We start from the raw sequence: 23,518 nt of genomic DNA, 5'->3' as shown, positions 1-23,518 counted from the left end.
AAATGATTTATTAACTTGAGACAGGTACAGCTCAGTGGGGCCAGGTAGAGCCACGGGGACAACAGCGGGGGTGAGGACCCGCGGGGAGCCACATCGATCAGGAAGCAGAAAAGAATCATTTCCTCCTTTAACTCGCAGCCATATTTTAAAGCTGCGATTCCACTTATTTTTTTCTCCTTCTCTTCATGCGAGGTAAAAGCTGCGGTAGTCACTGGCCCGCCTTTATGGGATCGAAACGTTTCGGAGAACAAAATGAAGATTTTAAAATTGTTTCAATTCCACTCATGAACGATATTAATTTAGCTTTTTACATTTAATAAAAACAGAAGCGGAAGGCACGCCAAGCCAGACACGCCTCCCACAGACGTGCTATTTTACAACGTGACGATTTGGTTCGATAGCTCTCGTTTACGATCCAATAGATCAGGAGGCGTCTGGCAGCGTTTACCTACAGCTCCTCTGTGGGTTTTTTTGTTTTTTTTTCTTTGACAGCGCGTGATTTGCCAAAAACAGCATTTGGCCAGCAAAGTCACAAAGGTCAGCGAGCAAAGGATGGGCCGGGAGGGGCGGTAGGGTACAACAAAAAAATAAAATAAAATAAATGGCACACAGACACTCGGAGAGGAGGAGCCGCGAGGGCACAAAGTTGAGGGGACGAGAATTAAACAAAGAGAAATGACACGCAAACCAAAGAGCGATGGAGGGCCATCAGCAAATAAATGAGACAGAAAGTGAGAGGCGTCAAATTGGAGCGAGGGCGAGGGGAGCAGTGAAGCAGATCGCACCCACGGGAGCCCGGCAGAGAACAAAAGCGGCCCTTCTGCTAATTGACTGCAGAATTAGCCCCATCTTCCCCGGTGGGAGCGCGGAGAGGCAGTGGCAGATGGAGGCAGACTGGACACCGGAGCAGCGGAAAGGAGAGGGAAAAAAGGGAAAAAAAATTGAAGAAGAAGAAGAGGAGGAGGATGAAGGACCCCGAGAACCTACGGCGAAGCTGGCCGCCGCCACCACGGGTCGCAACACAGCAACACGCTCCGTGTTGAACAGGACGCAGCCGAGCAGAGAGGCAGCGAGAGGGCGACGAGGGGAGCAGGCAGGTCAAGAGCAGGAGGTCGGGTTCCTACGTGGAGCAGCTGCACGAGGAGGACCAGGGCTTTATTCTTTTTTTTATTCTTTTTTTTTTAATTGAAGATGGCATATAAAGTTTGATTCATGAATCAATTTTCTTTTTTTTTTTTCTTCTTTTTTTTTTTTTTTCAAAAGGAGGCCATGAGCTGATGTTCTAGTTTGAAGAGCAGCTGAGACAGTTTTCACACTTTTGGGCCTTAATGATGGCAATCAATTCAGATTTTTGCATGTGCACAGTATGCAATACTATACCATCTGATATATTGTATGACTAAATTACATGATTTGAAAGAAAATCTCTGTCTAATGTAATACAGATACCCTTTTGTTTACCATATTTAATTTAGAGAAATTGGTAAATATTAATGAGAACTGGAATATCATCAGGAAATCACATATAGTGAAAAAAGATGTAGCTGCAGAAAGACAAAAAACAAATGGAAATGATTTCTTTTGACTAGAAAAAAAAAGCTCAATCCCTGTACTTGTGTACTTGATTCTTACTGCAATGTGTCACAAATGCACAGATTGTCCAAAAAAGGTTTTCCCACCTCTGTATTGTGAAAGCATATTGCAAGAGGTGTCAATGCTAATCCCTGCTTTATCTTTGCACACTGTCTGCCAGCTGTGATGCCAAAGTGAGAGAATCCTCCCCTACTGCACACCATGTAAGGCACTCCAGATCCTTTTCAATTCTACACATGGGGCCTTTAAGACCGATTGATTACACTGAATATAAAATTGAAAACGTGTGGGTGCGGTGGATCTTCTTTTGTATGTTTTGTTGTTTTTTTTTTGGGGGGGGGGGGGGGGCTTGGTTGTTAGGATTCCTTTTAAAGGTTGTATTGAACTGCAGAGACACAGAGTAAAAAATAAAATAAAATAAAAACAGTGTTAAAAAATAAAATCAATAACTTCAGGGAGCCAAGTTCTCCCTCCAAAAAATAAGACTGATAAAAGGGTGGATGACACACACGCACGCGCACACACACCCTGCATAACCAAATAGCCAGTGCTACTCTGAAGTTGAATTACACTGCTCAAAGCACTTTAAAGTGCCAAAAAGCAGCCGGTCCTCTTTCTAGGGATTACTCTGAGGAATGTATTTACAGTTTCTGTCTCTCATATAAAGGCTGTATGGAAATCAGAAGACGACAGACACCACTCACGGGGCTGTTTTGAAATTCAAAGGAGGTGGGGAGTAAAACTATATTGTCCCTTTGAGGATGCGGGAGGATGCTTTCCATTCGCCGCTGCACCATGACTGTCATAGTAATCTGATATGACAAATTCACATACAGTGGATTAGCTGCCGGTGGTGAAAGCCGGAGCGGTTAATATTTGTTGATGTCGCTTTTATCCAGCAGGTCTGCTGTCCCTGGGCTGTGGTTACCCTGACGAGGGGAAAGAGGTAAGGAGGGCGGCAGAGAGAGAGAGAGAGAAAATAAGGGACCGAAAGGAGAGGAAGGGAGAAGAGAAAGGAGGAAACCCTATTTGTGGCTATAAAAGGGGTAAGAAAAAAAGAATGTCAGGGCCACTGGGCCTGCTCATCACTTCATATGCTGTCAAATCTTTGATGTTCGCGACTCTTGATGTCGCGGGCTATGAAAAATGCTTAGCTCAATTTAAGCCTCTCGCGAAAAAAAGGGGGCTAACAACTGTAATTAAATCATTAAATTCTTGTCTACGCTTCACAGAGCATAGAGAAAATTAACTTCCCACCAACCTCATTTTCTACTTGAACATGAAATAATGATTTTTTTTTTTTCTCAAGCTCATATAATTACAAAGCTAACATCTGATAGAGTCAGCATCCAGGGGGGATTATCACATGCATGAGTATTAGACCTCATTACCAGCTTGACTGCAAAATTATTACATCTTGTAATTGGATGGTGAGATTTATACACAGATTGGCCGGGTTTCTGTAAGATTGTAATTACAAGCTTCATTGGTTTGCTACTTATCGGAACTTCACAGAGAAAACAACTGGTAAAATGAAATGAGCATTTCATTAACCTATCGCCTTATCAGGGGAAAAACCTGTGTAACGTTCATGTATGCATTAACATAAATAGGATCATTCATTCTGCCGCCAGATAGCCTGGGCTGCTGCTTTATTTATTTATATACTGTTTTTTTTTTTCTATCTTTTTTTTTCCTGGCGGATGGGGGTGGGGGGGGAGGGTTTGATTGCAGAATGGGGGGAGGATGTGGGGGGTGCGGCGATGGTGGCAATATTCATTCATTTTCACAGAGTTTATTTAACCTTCATAATCCTCTGCTGCCGCCGTCGGAGGAGGAGGAGGGAGAGGGAGAGGTGACACCGAGAGAGGGAAAGCCGGGGAGGCTGTGTGTGTGTGTGTGTGTGTGTGTGTGGAAGAAGGGGAAAAAATAGTAATAAATTAGTTGTCCAACGTTACAAGGGATGAACTCAATATATCTATTACTTAAAGACTAACTGACTGTGAAAGTGCTCATTTCACGAGAGACGAGGCAGTGAGCTGGCTGGATGCTGGCCGGCTGCGGAAGGGGGAAGGGTGGGGGAGGCGGGGTGTGTGTGTGTGTGTGGGGGGGGACTCAGACTCTCAACCCCCCACCCACCACCCCCCAGCTTTGATTCCCCCACCCCCCCGACTCTCCCCTCCACCCCCTCCCCTTTTCACTGTTAACAAACTCTGGCCGTGTTCCCTTCTTGCTCAAACACAACGGCAGGTGCAGATTGGATGCCCACATAAATAACCTCCCCACGCACAATGACACCCGGGGAATCGATCCAGATTTTGATGGGTGCCGCTGCTCATACAAAAGGAGAGTGTGTGTAACCGGCTGTGTTGTGGGGAGGGGATGGGGGGGTGAGGGTGGCCGAGGGTAAATGAGGATGGGACAGAGGGGAAGGAGGAGGAAAGAGGGGGCAACGACAAGGGTGATAGGACAGAGCGGGGTGGGGGGGTGGGAGGGGTCCTGAAGGGTCTGGGGGGGTTCAAATGGTTCAATTACAAGCCAAACACTATTTCTCTTTTCTTAACAAGAGATTTCATGGTGCCGGCCGATGTTTGGCAGAAACAGCTGAGTGCCACGAACGCTGAAGCATTACACACTGGCCCAGGTCAGCTGCCTGCCCCCCCTCCCCCTCTTCCCTCAACCCCTCCCCACTCTGGAGATGGGAGACAGTTGTTATTGGACCTCATTGTTCGGCATGCTTTCTTTTCTTTTTCCTGTTTTTTTTTTTTATTTTTTACCCCAGCTGGGATCAATGACGCTAACAACGCGAGCGCCGATGTAAAAACGCTGTGCCGCAAGCTGCCGTCCGTCGCTGCAGCTTGAAATATGGCATTGACCCTTGAACTCCCCCTTGAATGTCCTCACCCCGGCCCCCTTTATTAGCCCTTGTTCTTGTAGGTCTGAGTGGAAGTAGATTTTTGTATGTTCATCAAGAGTTATTTTTATTTCTCAACACTTTCGAAAAGGGTCTCAAATGAATCCAGCCAGTCGACCAGATTTAACGTGCCATGGTGCGACAATTGCTGGGAAGTTACTAGTCAAAACCGACAAAGCCATGAAGAGAACTAGAACAACATTGTTTCAGGCCATTGTGAAAATATTTCAAATATAAAATTAAATTAAAATCAAATAAGAATCAATTGATATAAAAGCATATCAACAACAAAATCAAGATGGTCAAAACTCTGCCAGTTATTACATTTGTTACCACTATTATTCTCTACCTCCTGGATTTTTCCTCAGTCGCTGTAGTCCCATGCTAGCACAGTCGCATCAAAGCACACATCTAGATGAGGTTATATACTCCAGAGCACTCAACCTTCTTCTCCTCTGTTTTTTTTTCTATATAAAGGTCTGTCATGGTTGTCTACCCAGAGAAAAAGAAGATCCTGTGTAATTTTTCGCTGCTCAGCTGCAACACAGAGATCTAATCTGTGCCACAAAGAGCTAATCTGATACATCAGTAGTCCGTGAACCCCCTTTGAAACCTTCGTTTTTTGTTTTTTTTTTTAGAGGGAGTCTTCCACCAATCACCCCCTACACAACACTAAATCCATTCATCTAAGCGCATAAGTAAATCTCATCAAAAGCGTTTTCATCTCTGACCCCACAACCCCTCCAGATAGAGGATGGGCCAAGTGGGGTGTAAATCAGCAATTCAGAGTCAAGTCAGCCACACTGGTCAAGGAAAAGTTAGTTTTTGTTCGCTAAAACAAAGCCCAGATGTTTTTGTGTTTGCTGTTTTTTTTTTGCATAAAAATTGCAAAATAGAAAGAAAAATCATGCTTCAACGCTATCACGACAACACTTTAAGTCAGACCAATTATCTCTCTTTTTCGGAGGTCCTGTGTGTTTATAACCAATCAAACACGCCGGGGAAGTTAAATCCCTCAGCAGCCGAAAACGCAGTCAGTCTGATCGCTGATCAAGGTGGAACGCAGCGTTGTTCGGAGCGAAGGGCCGCGGCGTCCTGGGGAGGCTTGTCCAGTCACATAAAAACAGCAGGTTTCAACTACTACCAATAGTTGGTACAAAGACACACCAAAGCCAGGAGGGAGGGAAGAAAAAAAAAAGGGGGGGGGAAACGCGGCACAACATGCGCACAGATGAAAGGGGCGGCCTCATTAAAATTCCATTTGTCATGCTTTCTGTTGATCATTTTATCTATAAGTCTATCCTTTGCACCGCTATCAAAGGCTGCGATTTCAAAAGAATACTTCAGTCTACTGAAATCTTTCTCCCATCACCGGCAGCAGCGCCGCAAAGGCAAGAAGGCCCGTCCTTAAAATTCAATTAACGCTGCAAGTCGGGAGCGGATTCCGCACGCTCCAGACTGCCATCCACTGTTTTTCTCGGGCGGCCAAGTGAACGCAGGAAATGTGGGACTAAATCTGAGGAATATTGGAAAGCTAATGTCTCAAGCCGCTATTTAACTTCCAGGTGATTAACATAAAATTATAGGCGGCGCAAACAGAAGTCGCGCGGCGCCACAGCCGTCCTCCTCCTCCTCCTCCTCCTCCTCTTCCTACCGTACGCTTAATACATTTTTGCATACATCTGCAATTGAATTGCGCAGATTTGCAGACAGCGGCATGCCGTGGCGTCCCGCCCGTTGGCTCGCCATCACTCAGCCCACGGTTCCGTCGCAAAGTTACGATATAATCCCGAGTAATGGAATTAGTCCGCAGACTGCCAGAATTTCTCCATTTGCTGACTTGCGCGGTATTTTGCAACTTTGCGCGCAACAGGTTTTAACCTAGAAAATCTTTTGTATTTGGCAAGCGGAATTGTCTCTGGAATATTGCTGTGAACCAAGAGAGCGTATTTACCCAAGCACTTTTTTCTTAGTTTCAGTTCCTCATCTCTGATCCAGACCCCAGTGGAGCAGCTTTGCTAGATTCATCACCTCAAAAAACTATGTAGATCTTCAGAAAACAGCATGTCCCCCCCCCGCCCCCTGTTTACAGTCTGAAGCAAAAAAGAAATGTTCACTTTTCGCCTCCTGCTAAAACTGATGCTGGGTTGAATCTGCTGGAAATAGTTTTGTCGAACTCAGAGAGGCATCAGCGCCCTTTGTGACATCACACAGGGCTTCTTTTCTGCGCTGCATGCTCTTGCTGGCTACTTTACAAAGTAAAATACTTGTTTCTAATCTCATGGCAGCAACTGACTGCATTTAGGCCTTTGCTGCATTTAGATACGCTGTTAGTCAGTGAGTCCCTTCAAGATTTATTCCCCTTGAAAAAAAAAAGGATAAATGAAACAACCTCACTAAATCTTAACTTCTTTCTTTCTGGTCGGTCCTGCTGTGAAACACTCAGCCAAACTAAGCTGAAACCCTCTGTTTAAAGCCAATAAATTCCACATCCTCTTCTCCTTCCCTCTCTGCATCCCTCCCTCGGTCCCTCCATCCTTGGCTGGCCGGAGCTATTCATTAGCTCCGGCCCCTATGGCAATGAGAGTCTTTAACCTCCATTAGATTTAACGTTGATATGTTTCCCCAGCAAAGAGCCAAAACAATTAACACCCCCTTCTCGCATTTCTCTCCCCCTCGTCCCCTCCCACCCACTAACCACATCAAAATCCGGGCCCACCCGTTCATTACCCGGCTCCTGAGAATGCCCTTGGGGACGAGGGAGGTAGTGGTGGTGGTGGTGTGTGTGCGTGTGTGTGTGTGTGTGTGTGTGTGTGTGTGTGTGTGTGTGTGTGTGTGGTGGGGAGGAGGTGGTCCAATCCCTGGCTGCCGTTTGTTTGTTTGGTAGCTGCGTCACCATTACCCCTAGAATTGCGCAAAACCGAAATATTGCAATAAAAATTTGGTCATGGAAACACGCTAACTTTGGAAAAAAAAAAGAAAAAACTGTCTGGTTTTGACGCACTCATGAGGTTGTTTTCAGGCGTATCAATGTAGAGGTATATCGCAAAAGTGTCATGCATTTACACGTCAGCGGATGTGTAAAATGCATGACGTCACATGACCATCACACTGGTCAAGTGACGTATGGGGTCACATGACCAGTTCACGTCAAATGAAAATGGTGCGTTACGTTTGGACAGAGGAGGAGACAGAAATATCCTTCTACAAGCAATCAAAGGGAAAAGTTTAACAACCTGCAAATCACAATTGTACTTTGTCCAAATTTTAGAAATATCGCTTTTATTCTGAGAAAAACTGTAATGGAAACGCAGTTTCTAGCCTGCCAGGCGGCGGCGGCGCACCGCAGTGGAGTTGGGTGGAGTCCGACTTTGCACCGATACTCTGGACGCTGGAGTGCAGCCAGTAGTTATCAATTTACAGAGCAGGCGGCCAAATGGATTGTGCTGTGTGAGGATGACCTCGGATACAGCCAACTGCGCACCCCCCCCACCCCACCCCCAAAAAAGCAAAAAAATAAAAAAATAAAAAAACTATCTGAGAAACATTAGCACGTCATTATAACCCAGTCATGAAAATGTGTGAAAACGAATCATTTGATTTTTTTTTTTTTTTTATCAATATAGTGACTTGGATCACGGTATTGTATATAATAGTCTTCAATAAAACACTCGACATTGGCTGACTGTGTTTCTTGTGCTTTTGTTCCACGTGTTCACAGTAAATTAAAGTTTTTCTTACTTGAAAGCCTTTTTATGAAGCGTGCATTGACCTTCGCTGAACCTGGAAATCTTGCTTTAATTAGGTGAAATGCAAACCCGACTCGAAACCAAAAACAACTACGACTGAAATAAAATGTAACTGAGACCAAAACCTTTTTTGTGGCTTGAATCAGAGGATTTATTTTCCTGCAATTGTGAAGAATTTGGATTTTTTTTTTTTTTTTCATTTGAGGATCGCTTTGCTTTTTCTTTTTTTTTTAAATCATTCCGATCACAGGGGAAAAAAAAAAGTGAAACAAAGGGCAGTCATAAAATCTGAGACACCTTCTTCTCTCTTCATCCAGGTAGTTCAGAGACATTTCAGAGACGTCCCTTAAATTAGCAGGCATGTTTAGACAGCAGACGTCGAGTCGCTGGGCTTGTCAAAGCCGGCACATTTCCATAAAAGAGTGTCAGTGAAATTTGGATATAAAGTCTCCGGGAAGGTGATATGATCTGCAGGCCCGCGGCGGACGCAGTGACATTCCAGCCTCGCAACCAAGAGTTCCGCTGACATTAGTGTAGGTGCCAGCTAATGCTATTTGTAGTGTTTCTTAGGACGCTTGCTTTTATGAAGTTATTATTAGCCACATACGCACATGCGTCACCTGGTGTAGGTGGTACACCAGCAGTCGTAATATCCAGCTGTTCTTCTTCTCCTGGAGGGTTTTTTTCGCCGACTGCTTTTGCTTTGCTTCGCTTCATTTCGCTTCAACTGCCTTTGATACTCAATCAAGGCGCTGTTCGAGATGATGCAACACTCCCATTGTTTGTGTTGGAGCTGCTATAAATACACAAAAGCGATATTTTTTTTCAGAGCCATGACTCTTCAACAAGCGGCGCGTCTGGCAGGTCAAAGTTTTTCCCTGACTTTGCCTCTCTGCTACGATATTTTTTCATCCTTTGGATAGTCGCTCAACAATTAGTATAATCTAGGAGCTCTCCGCTCGCTACTGTTGTAGCACTCGATATCGGCCTTGGTCTCAAGACCACTCTTTAAGGGTCTCGGTCTGGGCGGACTCGGGATTTTTGATCAAATTGCAAATCTTTTTTTTTTTTTGAAAATGTTTCAAAATAGTTGGCAAAGCAACAAAATGTTAATGAAAATGATAAATAGATACCTTGCTGAAAAGAACTGGCACTGTTTGATTTAGAATCAAACTTGAATTAAAAAAAAAAAAAAAAATGATAGTGGTCCTTTTTTTCAGTTTTGTTGTTATTTTTCTTTGGTGTATAAAGTCTCGGTCTTGTCTCGATCTCGATCCTCTCTGTCTTGATAATGTCTTGGTCTCAGTTGGTGCCGTCTTGACTACCAACACTACCGCTCGCACACGTGAGCGCCACGCAGCGAACGCTCTCGAAGGCTTGAACTCAAATCCCCCCCCCACCTCCTCCCTCCTCGGGCTCGAGCTCAAGGAGCTCAAGTCGGGCCGAGCGTTGAGCCGTCAGCCTGCAAAAGCGTCTTGACCTTCTGACACTCAGAGTGGGCCTCTTTTATTACCCAGGGAAATTCTCGTTTCCTTTACCTATAGGTGTGGCGCAGTTGTTGACGTATCGGGTGTCTCCCCCCCCACCGCCTCCCTCTGGCGGTGGCGGCTCCCCGCCGCCCCCGGAGGCCGAGGCTGAAACGTCTCTCAGCTGCTCTGACGCAGGCCAGGGCACAGCGGCGGAGCTGTGCGCGAGTCTGCAGTGCAGGTTTGTATGCGGGGGGGGGGGGGAGTCAAGAGAGGGGCAAGAAAATAAATAGGGGATAAAAGAAAAGAGGCGCAACGGTTGCAGCGGCCCATCGATACGGTTGATATCCATCTAATCTGCTCTCCTCCTCGGGGAAGGAGGGGAGGCGGGGGGGGGTTTGGTTTCAACACTTAATTTGGTCGTCGGCGAGAAAACAGCACAAAAGCGACATTCTGCGGATTCTTAACCTCTCCTCAACTTTGGCACTCCCAGAGGCAGGAAGAGGAGGATCTTTCACCGCAGTTATTAGTTCTCAGAGGCACCCTTGACCTCGGCGGCGGTAGCCAACGGTGAGCAGAAACGCGTGTTATTGTAGCGCCAGCAGGTTCGCTCTCTCTTTGACTTCCACGTTAAGGGGGACGGAAGGGGTGGGGCGGGGGTGGTCAGCGGCGTTCGGCAGAAAGAAAGGTCCTGAAGAGCCTCGGCCCGACCGAGGCGCAAGAAAACATCTGAGGCCCAAACGTAAACGCGTGCAAAGCGTTTTCCGTTTATTTTCCAGGTGATAAGCGTAGCGACGGGAAGAGATGGTGTCGGATAAGAAAGTTCCCGGCCCAGTTTGCTTTGGCTGATTGAGCAGAGAGCTTTTGACTTGTACAGCGACGGTCCTCTTTCAGCGGTGTCGATTCCTAATGTCTGAATTGTACGATTCACAGCCTGAGAAACTGCTCCTCGGTAAAATATCTTCAAGTATAAGTACTATTATTTTTAAAGAGTTGTGAATTTTAATGTCTGAATTTTCTGAGAGCCACGTTTCATTGATTTTTCTTTTTAAAAAAAAAATTCTTATAAACAAACAAATATTTATAATTTACAAATTGATTTTGGTGTCATCTATAAACACATGCGCATTGCCTCAGACGCATACTATTTTTTAAGAAGTGATCCCTTTTTGTGAATACCTTAGTTTCTTACTTGCGTGCGCACACACACACAGAGAGAAAGATGGAGAGAGAGAGAGAGAGAGAAATAAAAAACAGTTGTGTGAAGAACTAATCCTCTACCTGAGTAGCACCAGAGTGATTAGAATTATTAGGAGGAGGCAGCGATGGCAGAGCAGCTTATCAAGAGCCTCCCGTAGATCCGCGCGATAAAACAAGTGCGCTCGAATGTGAGCAGCCTTGCTGGAGTGTGTGTGTTCGTGCGCGCGCGCGCGCGCGCGCGTGTGTGCGGGCCGCGCGCGCGTTGATAAATCTTTACGTTGTGACGTGTGCGCACGACTGTTGCCTGCGTGGATGCAATGGGACGACAGCGCGCAAAAAAAGAGGAAAAAAACAAAACAGAAGCCATCTGTTGCGAGGAGCTGCATCAGAGGAGGGTCACGTGACGCGGTGTGGTTTTAAAGGGGGAGAGGGGGAGGGGAGGTGGTAGAGGGAGACCCGGAACAAAGTTTCTCTCTCTCTCTATCGCTCTCTCTCTCCCTCCTCTCTCTCTCTCTCTCCCTCCTCTCTCTCTCTCTCTCTCTGAGCGGTGGGTGGCTGCTGGCTGGCTGGCAGTAATGAGTTAACAGGAGCCAATAAATCAGTTAACGGGGAGAGTTTTACTGGCCGCAACACGTGTCAGCAGGTGACGAGTTCCCAATCCGATTACTGTCCCTCCCTCTTTCTACGGAGGAAAGTAGCCGATTAATAGCGCATTTTAAGTAAAATGACTGCCCAGATCAGATTCATTTTTAAATGTCAAAACACACACACACACACACACACACACACACACACTATATATATATATATATATATATATATATATATATATATATATATATATATATATATATATATATATAGTTTTACAAAATGTGTTGTGCTGCTATATTTAAAGAATTTTGTGCACTCTCTCCCCTCCTCCCCTCCTCCACCGACCACAACAATCATATTAACAGCACCACCACACCTCCCCCTCCCGCGCACATCTCCAGCGGGTTATCACAATTGCCATTCGTCCCCTCCTTTCTGATGTGCTCCCCAGATTACCATCAGTGCCCCTCAGATATTTTTTTATTTCTTTCTTCTTTTTTTTCTTTTTTTAACAGATCCTCGGCGCTCGGCAGTATCCACTCGGAGCCATCTGGTGCAGATCAAAATCTACTGACTTCTCAGGGCTCCAGTCGTTAAGGCATTAAATCCAGATCTACGGAATAACCCTCCGACACCTCCACCATCATCAACAGCACGCAGCAGCAGCAGCAGCAGCAGGTCCGCGGTGACTCGCGAGGCGGTGGGTGGTGTAGGAATCAGAAATCTAATCAAAATGGCAAGAGGAAGAAGAAGAAGAAGAAGAAGAAGAAGAACACCTCGCACCCCCGACTAGCAGCCCCGCCACCCTCTTACAGAGCCACATGGCTGATGTGTCAGAAGTGGACAAGTGAGGAAAGTCGAGGTTAAAGTCCAAGCCTTTCACCCGCCCCTCATACTTTTTTTTCTCTTCAAGATGGAAATTGGATAATCTGGTTCAGAGGGGTTGGAGGTGAAAGAAAGATCTGCAACATTCCACTTCATAATTAAACTCGCATGGGGAAAAAAATAAATAAATAATATATATATATATATATATATATATTTTAAAAATATATATGTATGTTTTGGTTGAAATAGTACTGTCAATCAGGACACGCCCGCCTAATCTAGAGAGAGGGCTCAATTTATTTATTTATTTATTTTAAATGCAGTAATCAGTTCCTGACTTTATTTTTTTAATTTTTATTTTAATATCAAATTAATAATTCTTTGGGGTTATTTTTAATTTTTATTTTTTGCTTTGTGAAATTAAATAAACACATACAATCAAAGCCCTTATTTTTTTTAAATACATAAATATTATTTTGGTCTTGTTCTGATTGATTCAGTGATTATCCTTTTTTAAAACCTTAAATTAATATAAATTCAAACTGCTTCTCAATTTGATTCGTATAGTCCATACGCACACATGCGCAAGAATCCGAGATAAAATAAATAAAAAAATGTAAAAATAAATAAATAAATAAATAAAAATTTAACGATTCAAAGCTCGTGAACAAATATTGAAGTGGGGCTGAAGGGGAAATGCATAACTAATAAATAAAAAGAGAAATTGAGCTGTCTTTTGAATTTAGGAGGAACAAATAAATGCACGATTTGAGTGACTTTTACGGCAGGTGTTTGACAGAAACGTGCAGGTCAACTTAGCGAAATCTTTTTTGCAAAAGACTGAAAATATCTCGTCCTATTCAGCACACGAAATTGCGATTTTTCTTTTCAAGTGGAATTGTACTCGAAGCGAACTCGTCGCCCTGTGCATGTGTGAAACAAACTCGCAACACATCATCATATCTTCGGTTGGGTCTGGGGGTGGAGGGGTTGGTGGGGTGGGTGGTGGGGGTGGTGGGGGCATTTATCCGCTTTAATTACAGTGAAATCTATTCAGAGGAAGTTGCCTCTTCTGACGAGTTTACTTCCCCCTGTGTCGGACAGCTGTATAATCGTGTAGACAGGTTGTCATACAGCAATCAAAGCCTTCGGTGAATGGACTCTAATGCCTGAACATTTAACATACAATAAGTCCAAACAAGGAGGTGGTGGAGGAGAGAGGGAGGGAGAGAGAGAGAGAGAGAGACGTGCAGAGCGAGCTAGAGAGAGAGAGAGAGAGCGAGGGAGGGAGGGGGGCTGAGGTGGGGGGGGGGGCTAGGGAGGGGGGGGAGAGAGAGGAGTCCTAAACCAATGCGCTCCTCTCTGTATTCACACTATATCCGCGGCGCTCCAAACGAGGAGGAGCTTGCAGGCTCAAGTAGGGGGGGTGATGCCAATCAAAGCATCAACTTCAAATTGTATCTGAGAGATCAGCCCGGAGACCTCGGGGCCGGGCGCGTCAGTCGGAGCGCAATAGTTGATCTGATCACATCCCGCGGACTCTGCGCGAGACAGAGAGAAAGAGAGAGAGGGAGAAAAGAGAGAAGGGAGAGAGAGACGAGAGGAAAGCCGAGATTTAAGAGCGGCTTGTTTTGACTGCATACCACTGCATGTCTGCAGCCGCCGCCACTTTCTTTATTTCTTTCGGCTCAAAAAAACACTTCTCCTTCACTTTGCTTCAAGGGTTTCTTTTTTTCATCCCCCCCCTCCACCTTCCTCCTGTCTTTTTTTTTTTTTTTTTTTTTTTTGCTTCGACTTGTTTTTACGCACGATTTTTTTTTTCCCGGGACGTGTATAAACAAGAACAAAAACAGCCAAAATTGTGCGAGCCTTACCGCCGGTGGAGATGTCTTTCCCCCAGCTCGGCTACCCGCAGTACCTGAGTGCCTCCCAGGCCGTGTACGGGAGCGACAGACCGGGAGTGCTTACGCCGTCGTCCCGAGGAGGGAGCACCGAGATCGGGGGAAGTCCTTCGGCCACGGCGGCGGCGGTCACGTCCGTGTTGGGCATGTACGCCAACCCGTACGCGCACAACTACAGCGCCTTCTTGCCGTACACCAGCGCGGATCTGGCTCTCTTCTCACAAATGGTAAGGCGAGAAAACACCGTGCGTGTTGTTTGCTGGTTTGTTTGTTTGTTTGTTTGTTGTTGTGGTTGCACGCTGAACGGGGCGCTGACGGCAACGTCTCCACAAAACAAGCGGGACAGTCCGGTTAATGTCTAACCGCATGGAGACAAGCGCGTAAAATGCGTGCGAATAGATGTTATTTTAGAAGACGGCTGTCTTTAATAGGCAAAGTTTGGTAGAGTTGAGAATGAAAAGGGAAAGTTCAACGAGATAATGTTAAAGGTGGGAAAATACGGAGGGGAAAAGGAAAAAAAAATGAAGTTTGGAAATATTGGTGGGATAATTATTGTTTTATTATCGGACCCTAAATTCAAGTGGATAAGCTGACACTTGCATTTGTTGTTGCTGCAAAGGGAAAAAAAACGCATTCATTGCAGACCGTTAAAATTAATTTCTGACACATTTTATCTCAATAAATACACGGCGAGTGAGATCCATTGTTCGGTCACCGCTGGTTTTTAAAACTCGTCACATAAAAAAAAGGGAAATGTTTATTGCCGGGGGTGTAAAAAGAATGAAAAATGACGGGAGTGGTAATAATTAACTGGCAGAGTGTTAACGCGGTGACTAATGTTTGTAGCAGGCCTGTGGGCTGCCACTGTAGCGAATCCATGCAGCTCCAAAAAATGGGAGCAAAAAAATAAACCCCTCGACCTCATCAACCCCCCCCCCCCCTCCCAAAAAAAAGATCCAAGCATGAACTGATGGTCGCGTGTTGTGCTGCTGTATCCAAAGCAAATATAAGCGAGGCAGAGGGGATTGAATTGGGCAACAGAGGAGGCGAAGAAGAAGAAGAAGAAGAAGAAGAAGAAAAAAAAAAACGAAACTCCGGCCTGCTAAAAAAGCGCTTGGACACACTTGAGGAGTGTGTAGCTGCGTGGAGAAGTTGCAGATTTTGCATGGCATCGCTAACTTGGTGTGTTGACTTCACTTGCAGTTAAATTTAAGTGTGATGCGTATACATGATGTCCGGTATTTAAAATAAATAAATAAATAAATGAATAAATAAATAATAGACAAGTCTGCTTGAGAAAGCGAGAGTGGAGAATAGAGTTGCAGTTTTGCGCGAGCCGGAGATCTCAGCGGGGTTTTTAATTTCAAATACGTGCGGAAATCATTGCAAAGGAATCACCCGTTCGCAGCTCTGATCCCGTGTCCTCTCGCACTTGATTTCTAAGGGCTCCCAGTACGAACTCAAGGACTCTCCTGGCGTGCACCCAGCCAGCTTCGCAGCGCACTCGTCCCCGGCCTTCTACCCGTACGGCCAGTTCCAGTACGGCGACCCGGCGAGGCCCAAGAACGCCACCCGGGAGAGCACCAGCACCCTGAAGGCATGGCTCAACGAGCACCGGAAGAACCCGTATCCCACCAAGGGCGAGAAGATCATGCTGGCCATCATCACCAAGATGACCCTGACGCAGGTCTCCACGTGGTTCGCCAACGCGCGGCGGCGGCTCAAGAAGGAGAACAAGGTGACGTGGGGCAGCAGGAGCAAGGACGAGGACGGCAACCTGTTCGGCAGCGGTGACGAGGCGGAGAAGAACGAAGACGAGGAGGAGATCGACCTGGAGAGCATCGACATAGACAAGATCGACGACAACGACGGCGAGCAGAGCAACGAGGAGGACGACGACAAGTCGACGGAGGGCAGCAGGGACGCGCACAGGGGCGCGGCGGTCGGCGGGGGCGCGCTGGAGCTGGACAGCTTGGAGAGGCGCAGGGCCTTCGTGCTGCAGGCCCACGAGGCCTTTGACAAGAGCAAGGGCGCGATTATGGTTCACGCGGGGAGTAAGGAGAGCCCGGATGTCGGCAATAACAACAACAACAACAGCAGCAACAACAGCGGCAGCAGCAGCACCAGGGTCGTGTCCCCGGACAGACAAGGCAGCTTCGCCCTCCCGTCCGGCAACAAGCCCAAGATCTGGTCGCTGGCGGAGACCGCCACCAGCCCGGACAGCTCGTCCCAGAAGCCCGCGTCCCCCCACACTCAGCCCCCCACCTCAGCGACCCACCACCAGATCCAGGCGCACCCGGCCTTCCTGCCCAGCCACGGACTGTACACCTGCCAGATCGGGAAGTTCCACAACTGGACCAACGGGGCTTTCCTGGGCCAGAACTCCCTGCTGAACGTCAGATCGTTTCTGGGAGTAAATCAGCACCATCACCATCATCACCACCACCAGAACCAACAGCAGCAGCAGCAGCAGCACCATCACTTAACGGCCCAGCAGCAGCAACAGCAGCAGTCGGTGGTGGTGTCGCCCGTAGCGGCTGCAGCAGCGCTCAGCAGTGACAGCAAGGCCCCGCCGGAGACGCACAGCCCAAAGCACATAGGTAGGAGAGGACACACACACACACACACACACACACACACACACACACACACACACACACACACACACACACCTAGCAGACCCCGTGGCACGCCAGCGGAGTGTCTCAACTTTATTTTTCTTCAATTCTAATCGTAAGAAAACATCCTTCACCTCGTGCAGGACGCACAAAAAAAAAAAAAAAAAAAAAAAAAAAAATCCGAACGCCTCGTTTCTGCGTAAATGAATTCTTCCGTCAATTGTCCTGCGTGCCGCTGCTCCTTTATTTTTGTTTAAAAAAAAAATGTTTTTCATTTTTAGAGCATGAAAACGGTGTGAGGTCTGATTCACCTCCAACACCGACCCTGAAGTCTTCCTTTCGACCCATCCATGACAGGTGAGACCCCCCCCCCCTTTTTTTTTGTTTTTTTTTTACTGTCGGAATAAAAACTCGCAGTCGCTCTGATATTTTTTAAAATCATGTTAAAAATAAGAGTTGTTGTAATGATGATGATGATGATAACGAAGAGAATATACGATTTAAATGTGAGCTATAAGGCGCTTCCTATTGTGCCATCAATTCACCAAATCTTCATTCAGTCAATTTTGCGCAATTCTAAAATTCACTCCGAGGGTTCATTTGGATTAGATTTAAACTTCTGTAATTATTTGATAAATATACACAATCAGAGGGAACGGAAATCCAGCGTTAATCGTTTAATAAATCCTACAATTTATTTTTAAATTTAGCAGGTGTATTTTTAGGGGCATGAAAATATCATCCAAATTAAACGACCATGATAAAAAAAAAAAAATAAATAAATAAAGCACACAATTTGAAGAGAGACAAAGATAAATAAAAGAGAGTTTGTTTTGTGGGTGACAGGGGTCTTGACTCCCATCCCACACCCCCTTTAATTCCTCCCCTCTGGGGAGAGTGCGGCTACTTATCAAGTCACAGAGTAAAACGGGCTGTGTCTGGGCTGTGTGCTTTCCCTAAAGACCCCTGGGAGCGCCGCAGCCCTGGGGAACACTCGCTCCGAAAGAGAGCGAAAGAAAGAAAGAAAAATAGTTTGCCTCCCTTTCAACTGTGGCGAAATGGAAAAGCTCTTGTTTTTAAATTTAGTAAAATTGCGCAGGCGTCATAAATAAATGGCACGCAAGCATTTTTAATGAGCGAATAGATGTAGGCTATTTATTGAGACACATTATTATTATTATTATTATTATTATTATTATTATTATTATTATTATTATTATTATTATTATCATTATATCAGATTTTGTTAGTTTTGGGGCTGCCAGCTGAGACACTTGAAATGCTTTATTGAGAGCCGCTGTCCAGACACGGCGGGGGTATTTATCTCCCTCTCTGTATTCTTCCAGATCCTCTCTGCTCTCCAGCACCAGGACGCCACCAGACGCCACGCAACGGGTCCTCACTGCTCTCTCCTCGGCTTGATCAAGACACTTTTCTTTTTTTTCTTTTTTTTTTTATCAATCGCGCTTGGGAAAAAAATAAAACAAAAAAAAAATAAAAAATAATGAGGAGCCACAGCCCCCAGAACTTTACACTTCCTCAAAGGACAGTGAGAAATAATAATGCAGCGTAGCATTAAGTCGGTACTGAGCAAATGGCGTAATTTGGTAATATCCTGTGGATGGATGGATGACTTCCTCTATTGTTGTGTAGCCTATAATCGCGCCTATAATGTTACTCTCTCCTTCTCTCTCCATTTTGCCCAGGCAGGCTGGGACATTTTTTGGTAGGCTTTTTACTTTATTATTATTTGTATTGTTATTATTATTATTATAATTATTATTATAATTATTATTATTGTCTCGATCTTGTGTTTTTGGTGTCGTTTCTTTAATGTAAATAGCAAGTGATTTAAATTTGTAAATAGGAAGCGTTGAATGAATTTGTCCAGATCGTATATTTTGCCTAATAAACTAAATGAAATTATAGAGAACATCAAAAGCATTCTGACGTTATTATTTAAAATGAGGCTTTTTGTATTATTATTATTATTATTATTATTATTATTATTATTATTATTATTATTATTATTATTACGCGACAGTACATGCCTGCATCTGTTTCGACAGAGGTGGGGAAGAAGAAGAAAAAGCCTTGGCAGTGTGCTGGCGGGCTTAATTTTATTCAAGTTTGGGAGGAAAGCAGCGTGGATGCATTGAGGTGCTAATAAGTGTCCAGATGGTTGCTGGTGACAGAAAATGGACAGGAGCAGCTGGGAAGGTCATTAAGTAATAATATGGGAACGCCCCGTCCAAACAAAATCAAATGGTTAAAATCTAATCTGTCAGAGAAAGAAGTCGATTCGGAGATAAATTATTAATATTTTCGTTAGGAGCAGTGGGAGGTACAGAAGAAGAAAAAGAAGGGGGAGGGGGTCGACACACACACACACACACACACACACACACACACACACACACACTGAAAGAATCACGGGGTCAGTGTTTGGGGGTCCTGTCTGTTCCGAGGCTGATACTGGTTATTAGCTTATAAAGTAAGATGCATCTTTGCTCCTCAATCGGTGACAAAAAAACAAATATTGATTTACGGCAGCAGCCTAATTGGGTTTAAACACACCGGTAATAAAGGGGGCGGAGGGGTCACGTGAATGACCCGGTGTGGCAGGAGGTGGGAGCAGTTGTATTTTTATTTTCTTGTTTCAATATCAGGGGCCACATATATTCATTTGATGGTGTTTTTTTGTTCAGCTCTAAAACAAAAAACAATTTCCATTCGAATCTGTTTACATGACGATCAGAAATGTATTATATGAATTCATCCTTTAGTACATTATTAATGATGAATAACTCCAGTCTGTGCTTCCTGCTTGCTTTTTATTATGATTTTGAGACGCGAGGGAGAGACTAGCGGATTAGAGGAGCAGACTAAACCTGTGGAGCGACTGTGAAACATCTGTTTTGCAATATCACAGCGACCTCTATAGGCGAGCGCCGCGCTGCTTGACTTGGAAATGGCTTTTCACCCTGCGAGCAGCTCGAAATCACATGGATCTACTTTTATTACGTCTGTATTATTAAACACAACTGGGCGCGCAGTGCGCAGGGCTGTTTGATTTTTCAAGGCTGCGCTTAAAGCCAAGCCATGGGAATGGAACAACGGGGGGAAAACGTTTACTGATGGAAATGACAGTGTATGGCAGTAGCAGTGCATAAAAAGGTGGAAAAACTACAAATACATTTATTATTTAAAGTTATTAATATTATTAGTTAAATCATCCAAGGCTAATTGGGTAGAAAACGCAATCTGTCATTAAATAATCCTGACCTTAAATCAATGCATCGAAATTATAATGATATTAATAATAAGTGCACACGCCCGATTCTTCACACCCAAGTGCAAAGGGCGGCGCAGATTTCCTTAATGGCCTCTAAACGTTGACTGGAGCGTATCTGCGTGGCGGAAGTGTGACGTCTGAGCGCATAAATCTGTGTCACTTAAACGGCCTCCTCGCTAAACAGTCACGCAGCCGGTGAGGGAAAAATTAACGAAGGTCGCTGGAGGTTTTGTTGACCTGAGAGGGGTCACCACGTTTCACTTTACGCCTACATTTACGCAGCGGCGCCGCTGACGTTCATTTGCATGACAATGGGAGAGACACACATCGAAATGGAGGGAGGAAATTACGCGTAAAATGAATGTGCATTTATTATTATTATAATTATTATTATTATTATTATTATTATTATTATTATTATTATTATGAATACTACTACTACTACTACTACTACTACTATTACTACTACTACTACTACTACTACTACTACTAATAATAATAATAATAATAATAATAATAATAATAATAATAATAATAATCACTTCAATATAATTTTTCTTCACAAAAACAACTAAAATATGTCAACTTGACCAACAAAGCCGGAAGCCGGATGTACAATAAGGCGCATCCGCATTGAACACCCTAAAACAATAACTTGTCAATTTCGTTCCATCGACAGCACGTGACTATGGCCGTTGTCATCGTCACATAGCGGCAGGTGCGTAAATTTCACACTCCCCTTCCAAATTTGCGCGCACCCCCCCCCCCCCTTTTCAAAAAAAAAAAAGTGAGGGTGGGGAGGGGGGGGGTCTAAAAATTAAATAACCTCTCAGCGAGCCATTTATTTCCTTTTGTACTGGAACAGCGTGAGGTGAGCACAGAGGCGTTCGCTGCGGGCCATAATATTGTGTTGCCCTAATACATACAAAATTATGCGTTTAGCGAGTGGATGTACAGTGCGATTGTCTAATGGGTAATGAGCGGAGTTGGAGCTGATAATTAGGCTGTCACTGGCGGCGCCATGGGCCACGGTGCAGAGGGTGGGTGGGTGGTGTGGTGTGGGTGGGCGTCAGTGGTGGTGGTGGTGGGGCCATGAAATTTAAAAAGAAAGGAGGAGATAAATGAATTAAATGTAAATATAGAGCTAAGGAATAATTCTCCACGGGATTAGAGAGGTAAATACACGCTAATGTCTTTTTTTTTTTTAAGACTGCGGGCATTGTTAGTAAACGATAATTGTATTATGGTAATTACACAATTATGCTTTATTACGTTAGTTGTTTTTTTTTTTTACTGATTAAAGTAGCTTAAATAGAATTCACATGCATAATTACATGAACCTAAGTGTGTGTTTTTATGCAGGGTAGCGCTGATGTGCCGATAGTATAACGAGAACTTATTTGGCCTGTAACACATGCTAGTATATTCCCACCACCGATCCTAATTGGAGTGAATAAAACACAGTATTATCATGTGCACTATTAATGCATTTGGCAACACACACGCGCACACAGGCAGCACAAAGCTTAAAATCACGTGACATCTGTACCACGCGCAAAATTGGAAAAGAGGTTCTTTAATCATAATTTTCTATTTTTTTTTAATTCAGGGCATCCCACAATCATCAGCTTTAAGATGTTTGAGGTCTGAGTGCTTTTAGTCGATCGCAGCGCGTTTGCCATATTATATTTCAATCATTCCCAAAAACTGCTATCAGCCCATCGTTACAAACATGGCGACAATAATACGCACTCCCTGCATATTGCCAAACTTTAAAGTGCCGTTGCTGTCAGTTTGAAGAGGCAAGCGGCTGCGAGAACGTCGTCCCAGCAGCGCGCTGCAGTTGCAGCCCATGAATTTAAATGTCAGACCGCAGGAGGCTGTTTAGACTTCTGTCTATTGTGGCTCATGCAAAAGAAAAAGACAATAAGTTGTTGACCCTAAAACAATTTAGCATTCTGCTGCCGGGCTGCGGCCGGGGCCTCCACCACCACCACCACCACCACCACCTCCTCCACATCCTCCACCCACAATACCGCAGCCTTTTGTGGGCCAACGAGGGCCGACTCTCCCCTCTGCAAACTGAGACGTGTCACGATGGGGCTGCCGTCCGTTCACTCTGTGCCCTGTGGGTTGCGACGGCCAGTAGCTGTGCTTCCATTACCCCTGGAATTGCGCAGAACCCAAAATATCGCAATAAAAAAACCCGGTAATGGAAACACCTAAACTTTGAAAAAACTCTCAAATATGTCAAAAAAAAAAAAAAAAGATTCTTACCCTCTCGCGAGGTGGTTTTTCAGACGTGTCGATATCGAGGTATAGCGCAGAAAGTGTCGTGGAAACACTTTTTTCCCAGTTGCGCATCAGCAGACGTTTTGACGCAATCAAAGAGAAAAACATAACAACCATCCTTGACAGCAAACAAACACAAACAAACAAAAGCAAATCCTCGCAAAATCTCATCCCACGACAAATGACTGCTTCTGCGCTTCACCCCATGCAACGCAAACGCCTGCAGACTGCAGTTGTACTTTTAGAAATATCACTTTTATTTTGTGAAAAATGGAAACGCAGCTAGTGTGTGTGTGTGTGTGTGTAATGGTGGGATGGTGGTGGTGGAGGTGACGGAGGGGGGTCCATAGTGTGTGTGTGTGTGTGTGTATGTGTGTGTGTGTGTGTGTGTGTGTGTGTGTGGGCAGGAAAGTTTATCACTGTCTCGTCCTTTTTGGCAGCGGCGGCTCCCCTGGCCGACCCCGCCGCAGTCCGACAACACAGATGTCTTTGCCTCTTCCTGTCCCTTCACCCCGTCGCCCCCACGCCCCCCCAGCCACCCACGCCAACCCCCTCCTCCCTTTAACATCTCCGTTGTCTCTTTTTTTCCCCCCCTCCTTCATCCCTGAAGATGCCCGCCCATATCTGCGGCCCTCTAATCCATTTATCTGGCTTTGGCGAGCGAGTCGCCGCCGCCGCCGCGCTCGGATGACTGCACAAAAAAGCCGTCCCCCCTAACCCCCTCTTGGCCCCATCGTGCGGGTTGCACGGTAGGTGTGTGTGTGTGTGTGTGTGTGTGTTGGAGTTGGGGGGGGGGTGGTTCCTACACAACAACAACAAGCAACAACAAATCACCGGAGCCCACCGCCGTCGCCGCTGCCGGACCCTCGGCTGGAGAACGACGCGCAGCCTCCTTGTTTGGGAGCAACGACGGTGCTGAAAGGATGAAGGATGCCGGAGGGACGGGGTGGGGGGGGGGGGCTTCTCACTCGGAGACAGCAGCGCTCTTCTCCAAACAGGAAGGGGCTGGAGAGAGGGAGGAGGAGGGGGAGGCGGTTGGGGGCACGGCTATACCCTCCAACACAAATA

The 23,518-nt window shown here is 45.4% G+C and overlaps 1 protein-coding gene across 1 annotated transcript; it reads left to right on the top strand.

Annotated features, from left to right (window-relative positions):
- Positions 1-13,758: 13,758 nt before the first annotated feature.
- Positions 13,759-18,810, top strand: irx1a (iroquois homeobox 1a). Its single transcript, XM_076012794.1, has 4 exons — positions 13,759-14,472; positions 15,690-16,845; positions 17,145-17,220; positions 18,210-18,810. The coding sequence occupies exons 1-4, from the start codon at positions 14,230-14,232 to the stop codon at positions 18,283-18,285; spliced, it is 1,551 nt and encodes a 516-aa protein (XP_075868909.1). The 5' UTR covers positions 13,759-14,229; the 3' UTR covers positions 18,286-18,810.
- Positions 18,811-23,518: the final 4,708 nt, after the last annotated feature.

Source organism: Nelusetta ayraudi, unplaced genomic scaffold (genome assembly GCF_046127955.1).
Source record: "Nelusetta ayraudi isolate G7.1 ecotype Tasmania unplaced genomic scaffold, CSIRO-AGI_Nayr_v1 ptg000136l, whole genome shotgun sequence".
In the NCBI taxonomy this organism is placed as follows: Eukaryota; Metazoa; Chordata; class Actinopteri; order Tetraodontiformes; family Monacanthidae; genus Nelusetta; species Nelusetta ayraudi.
The sequence above is the reverse complement of the archived record's forward strand: the minus strand, read 5'-3'. Positions and strand labels throughout refer to the sequence as shown.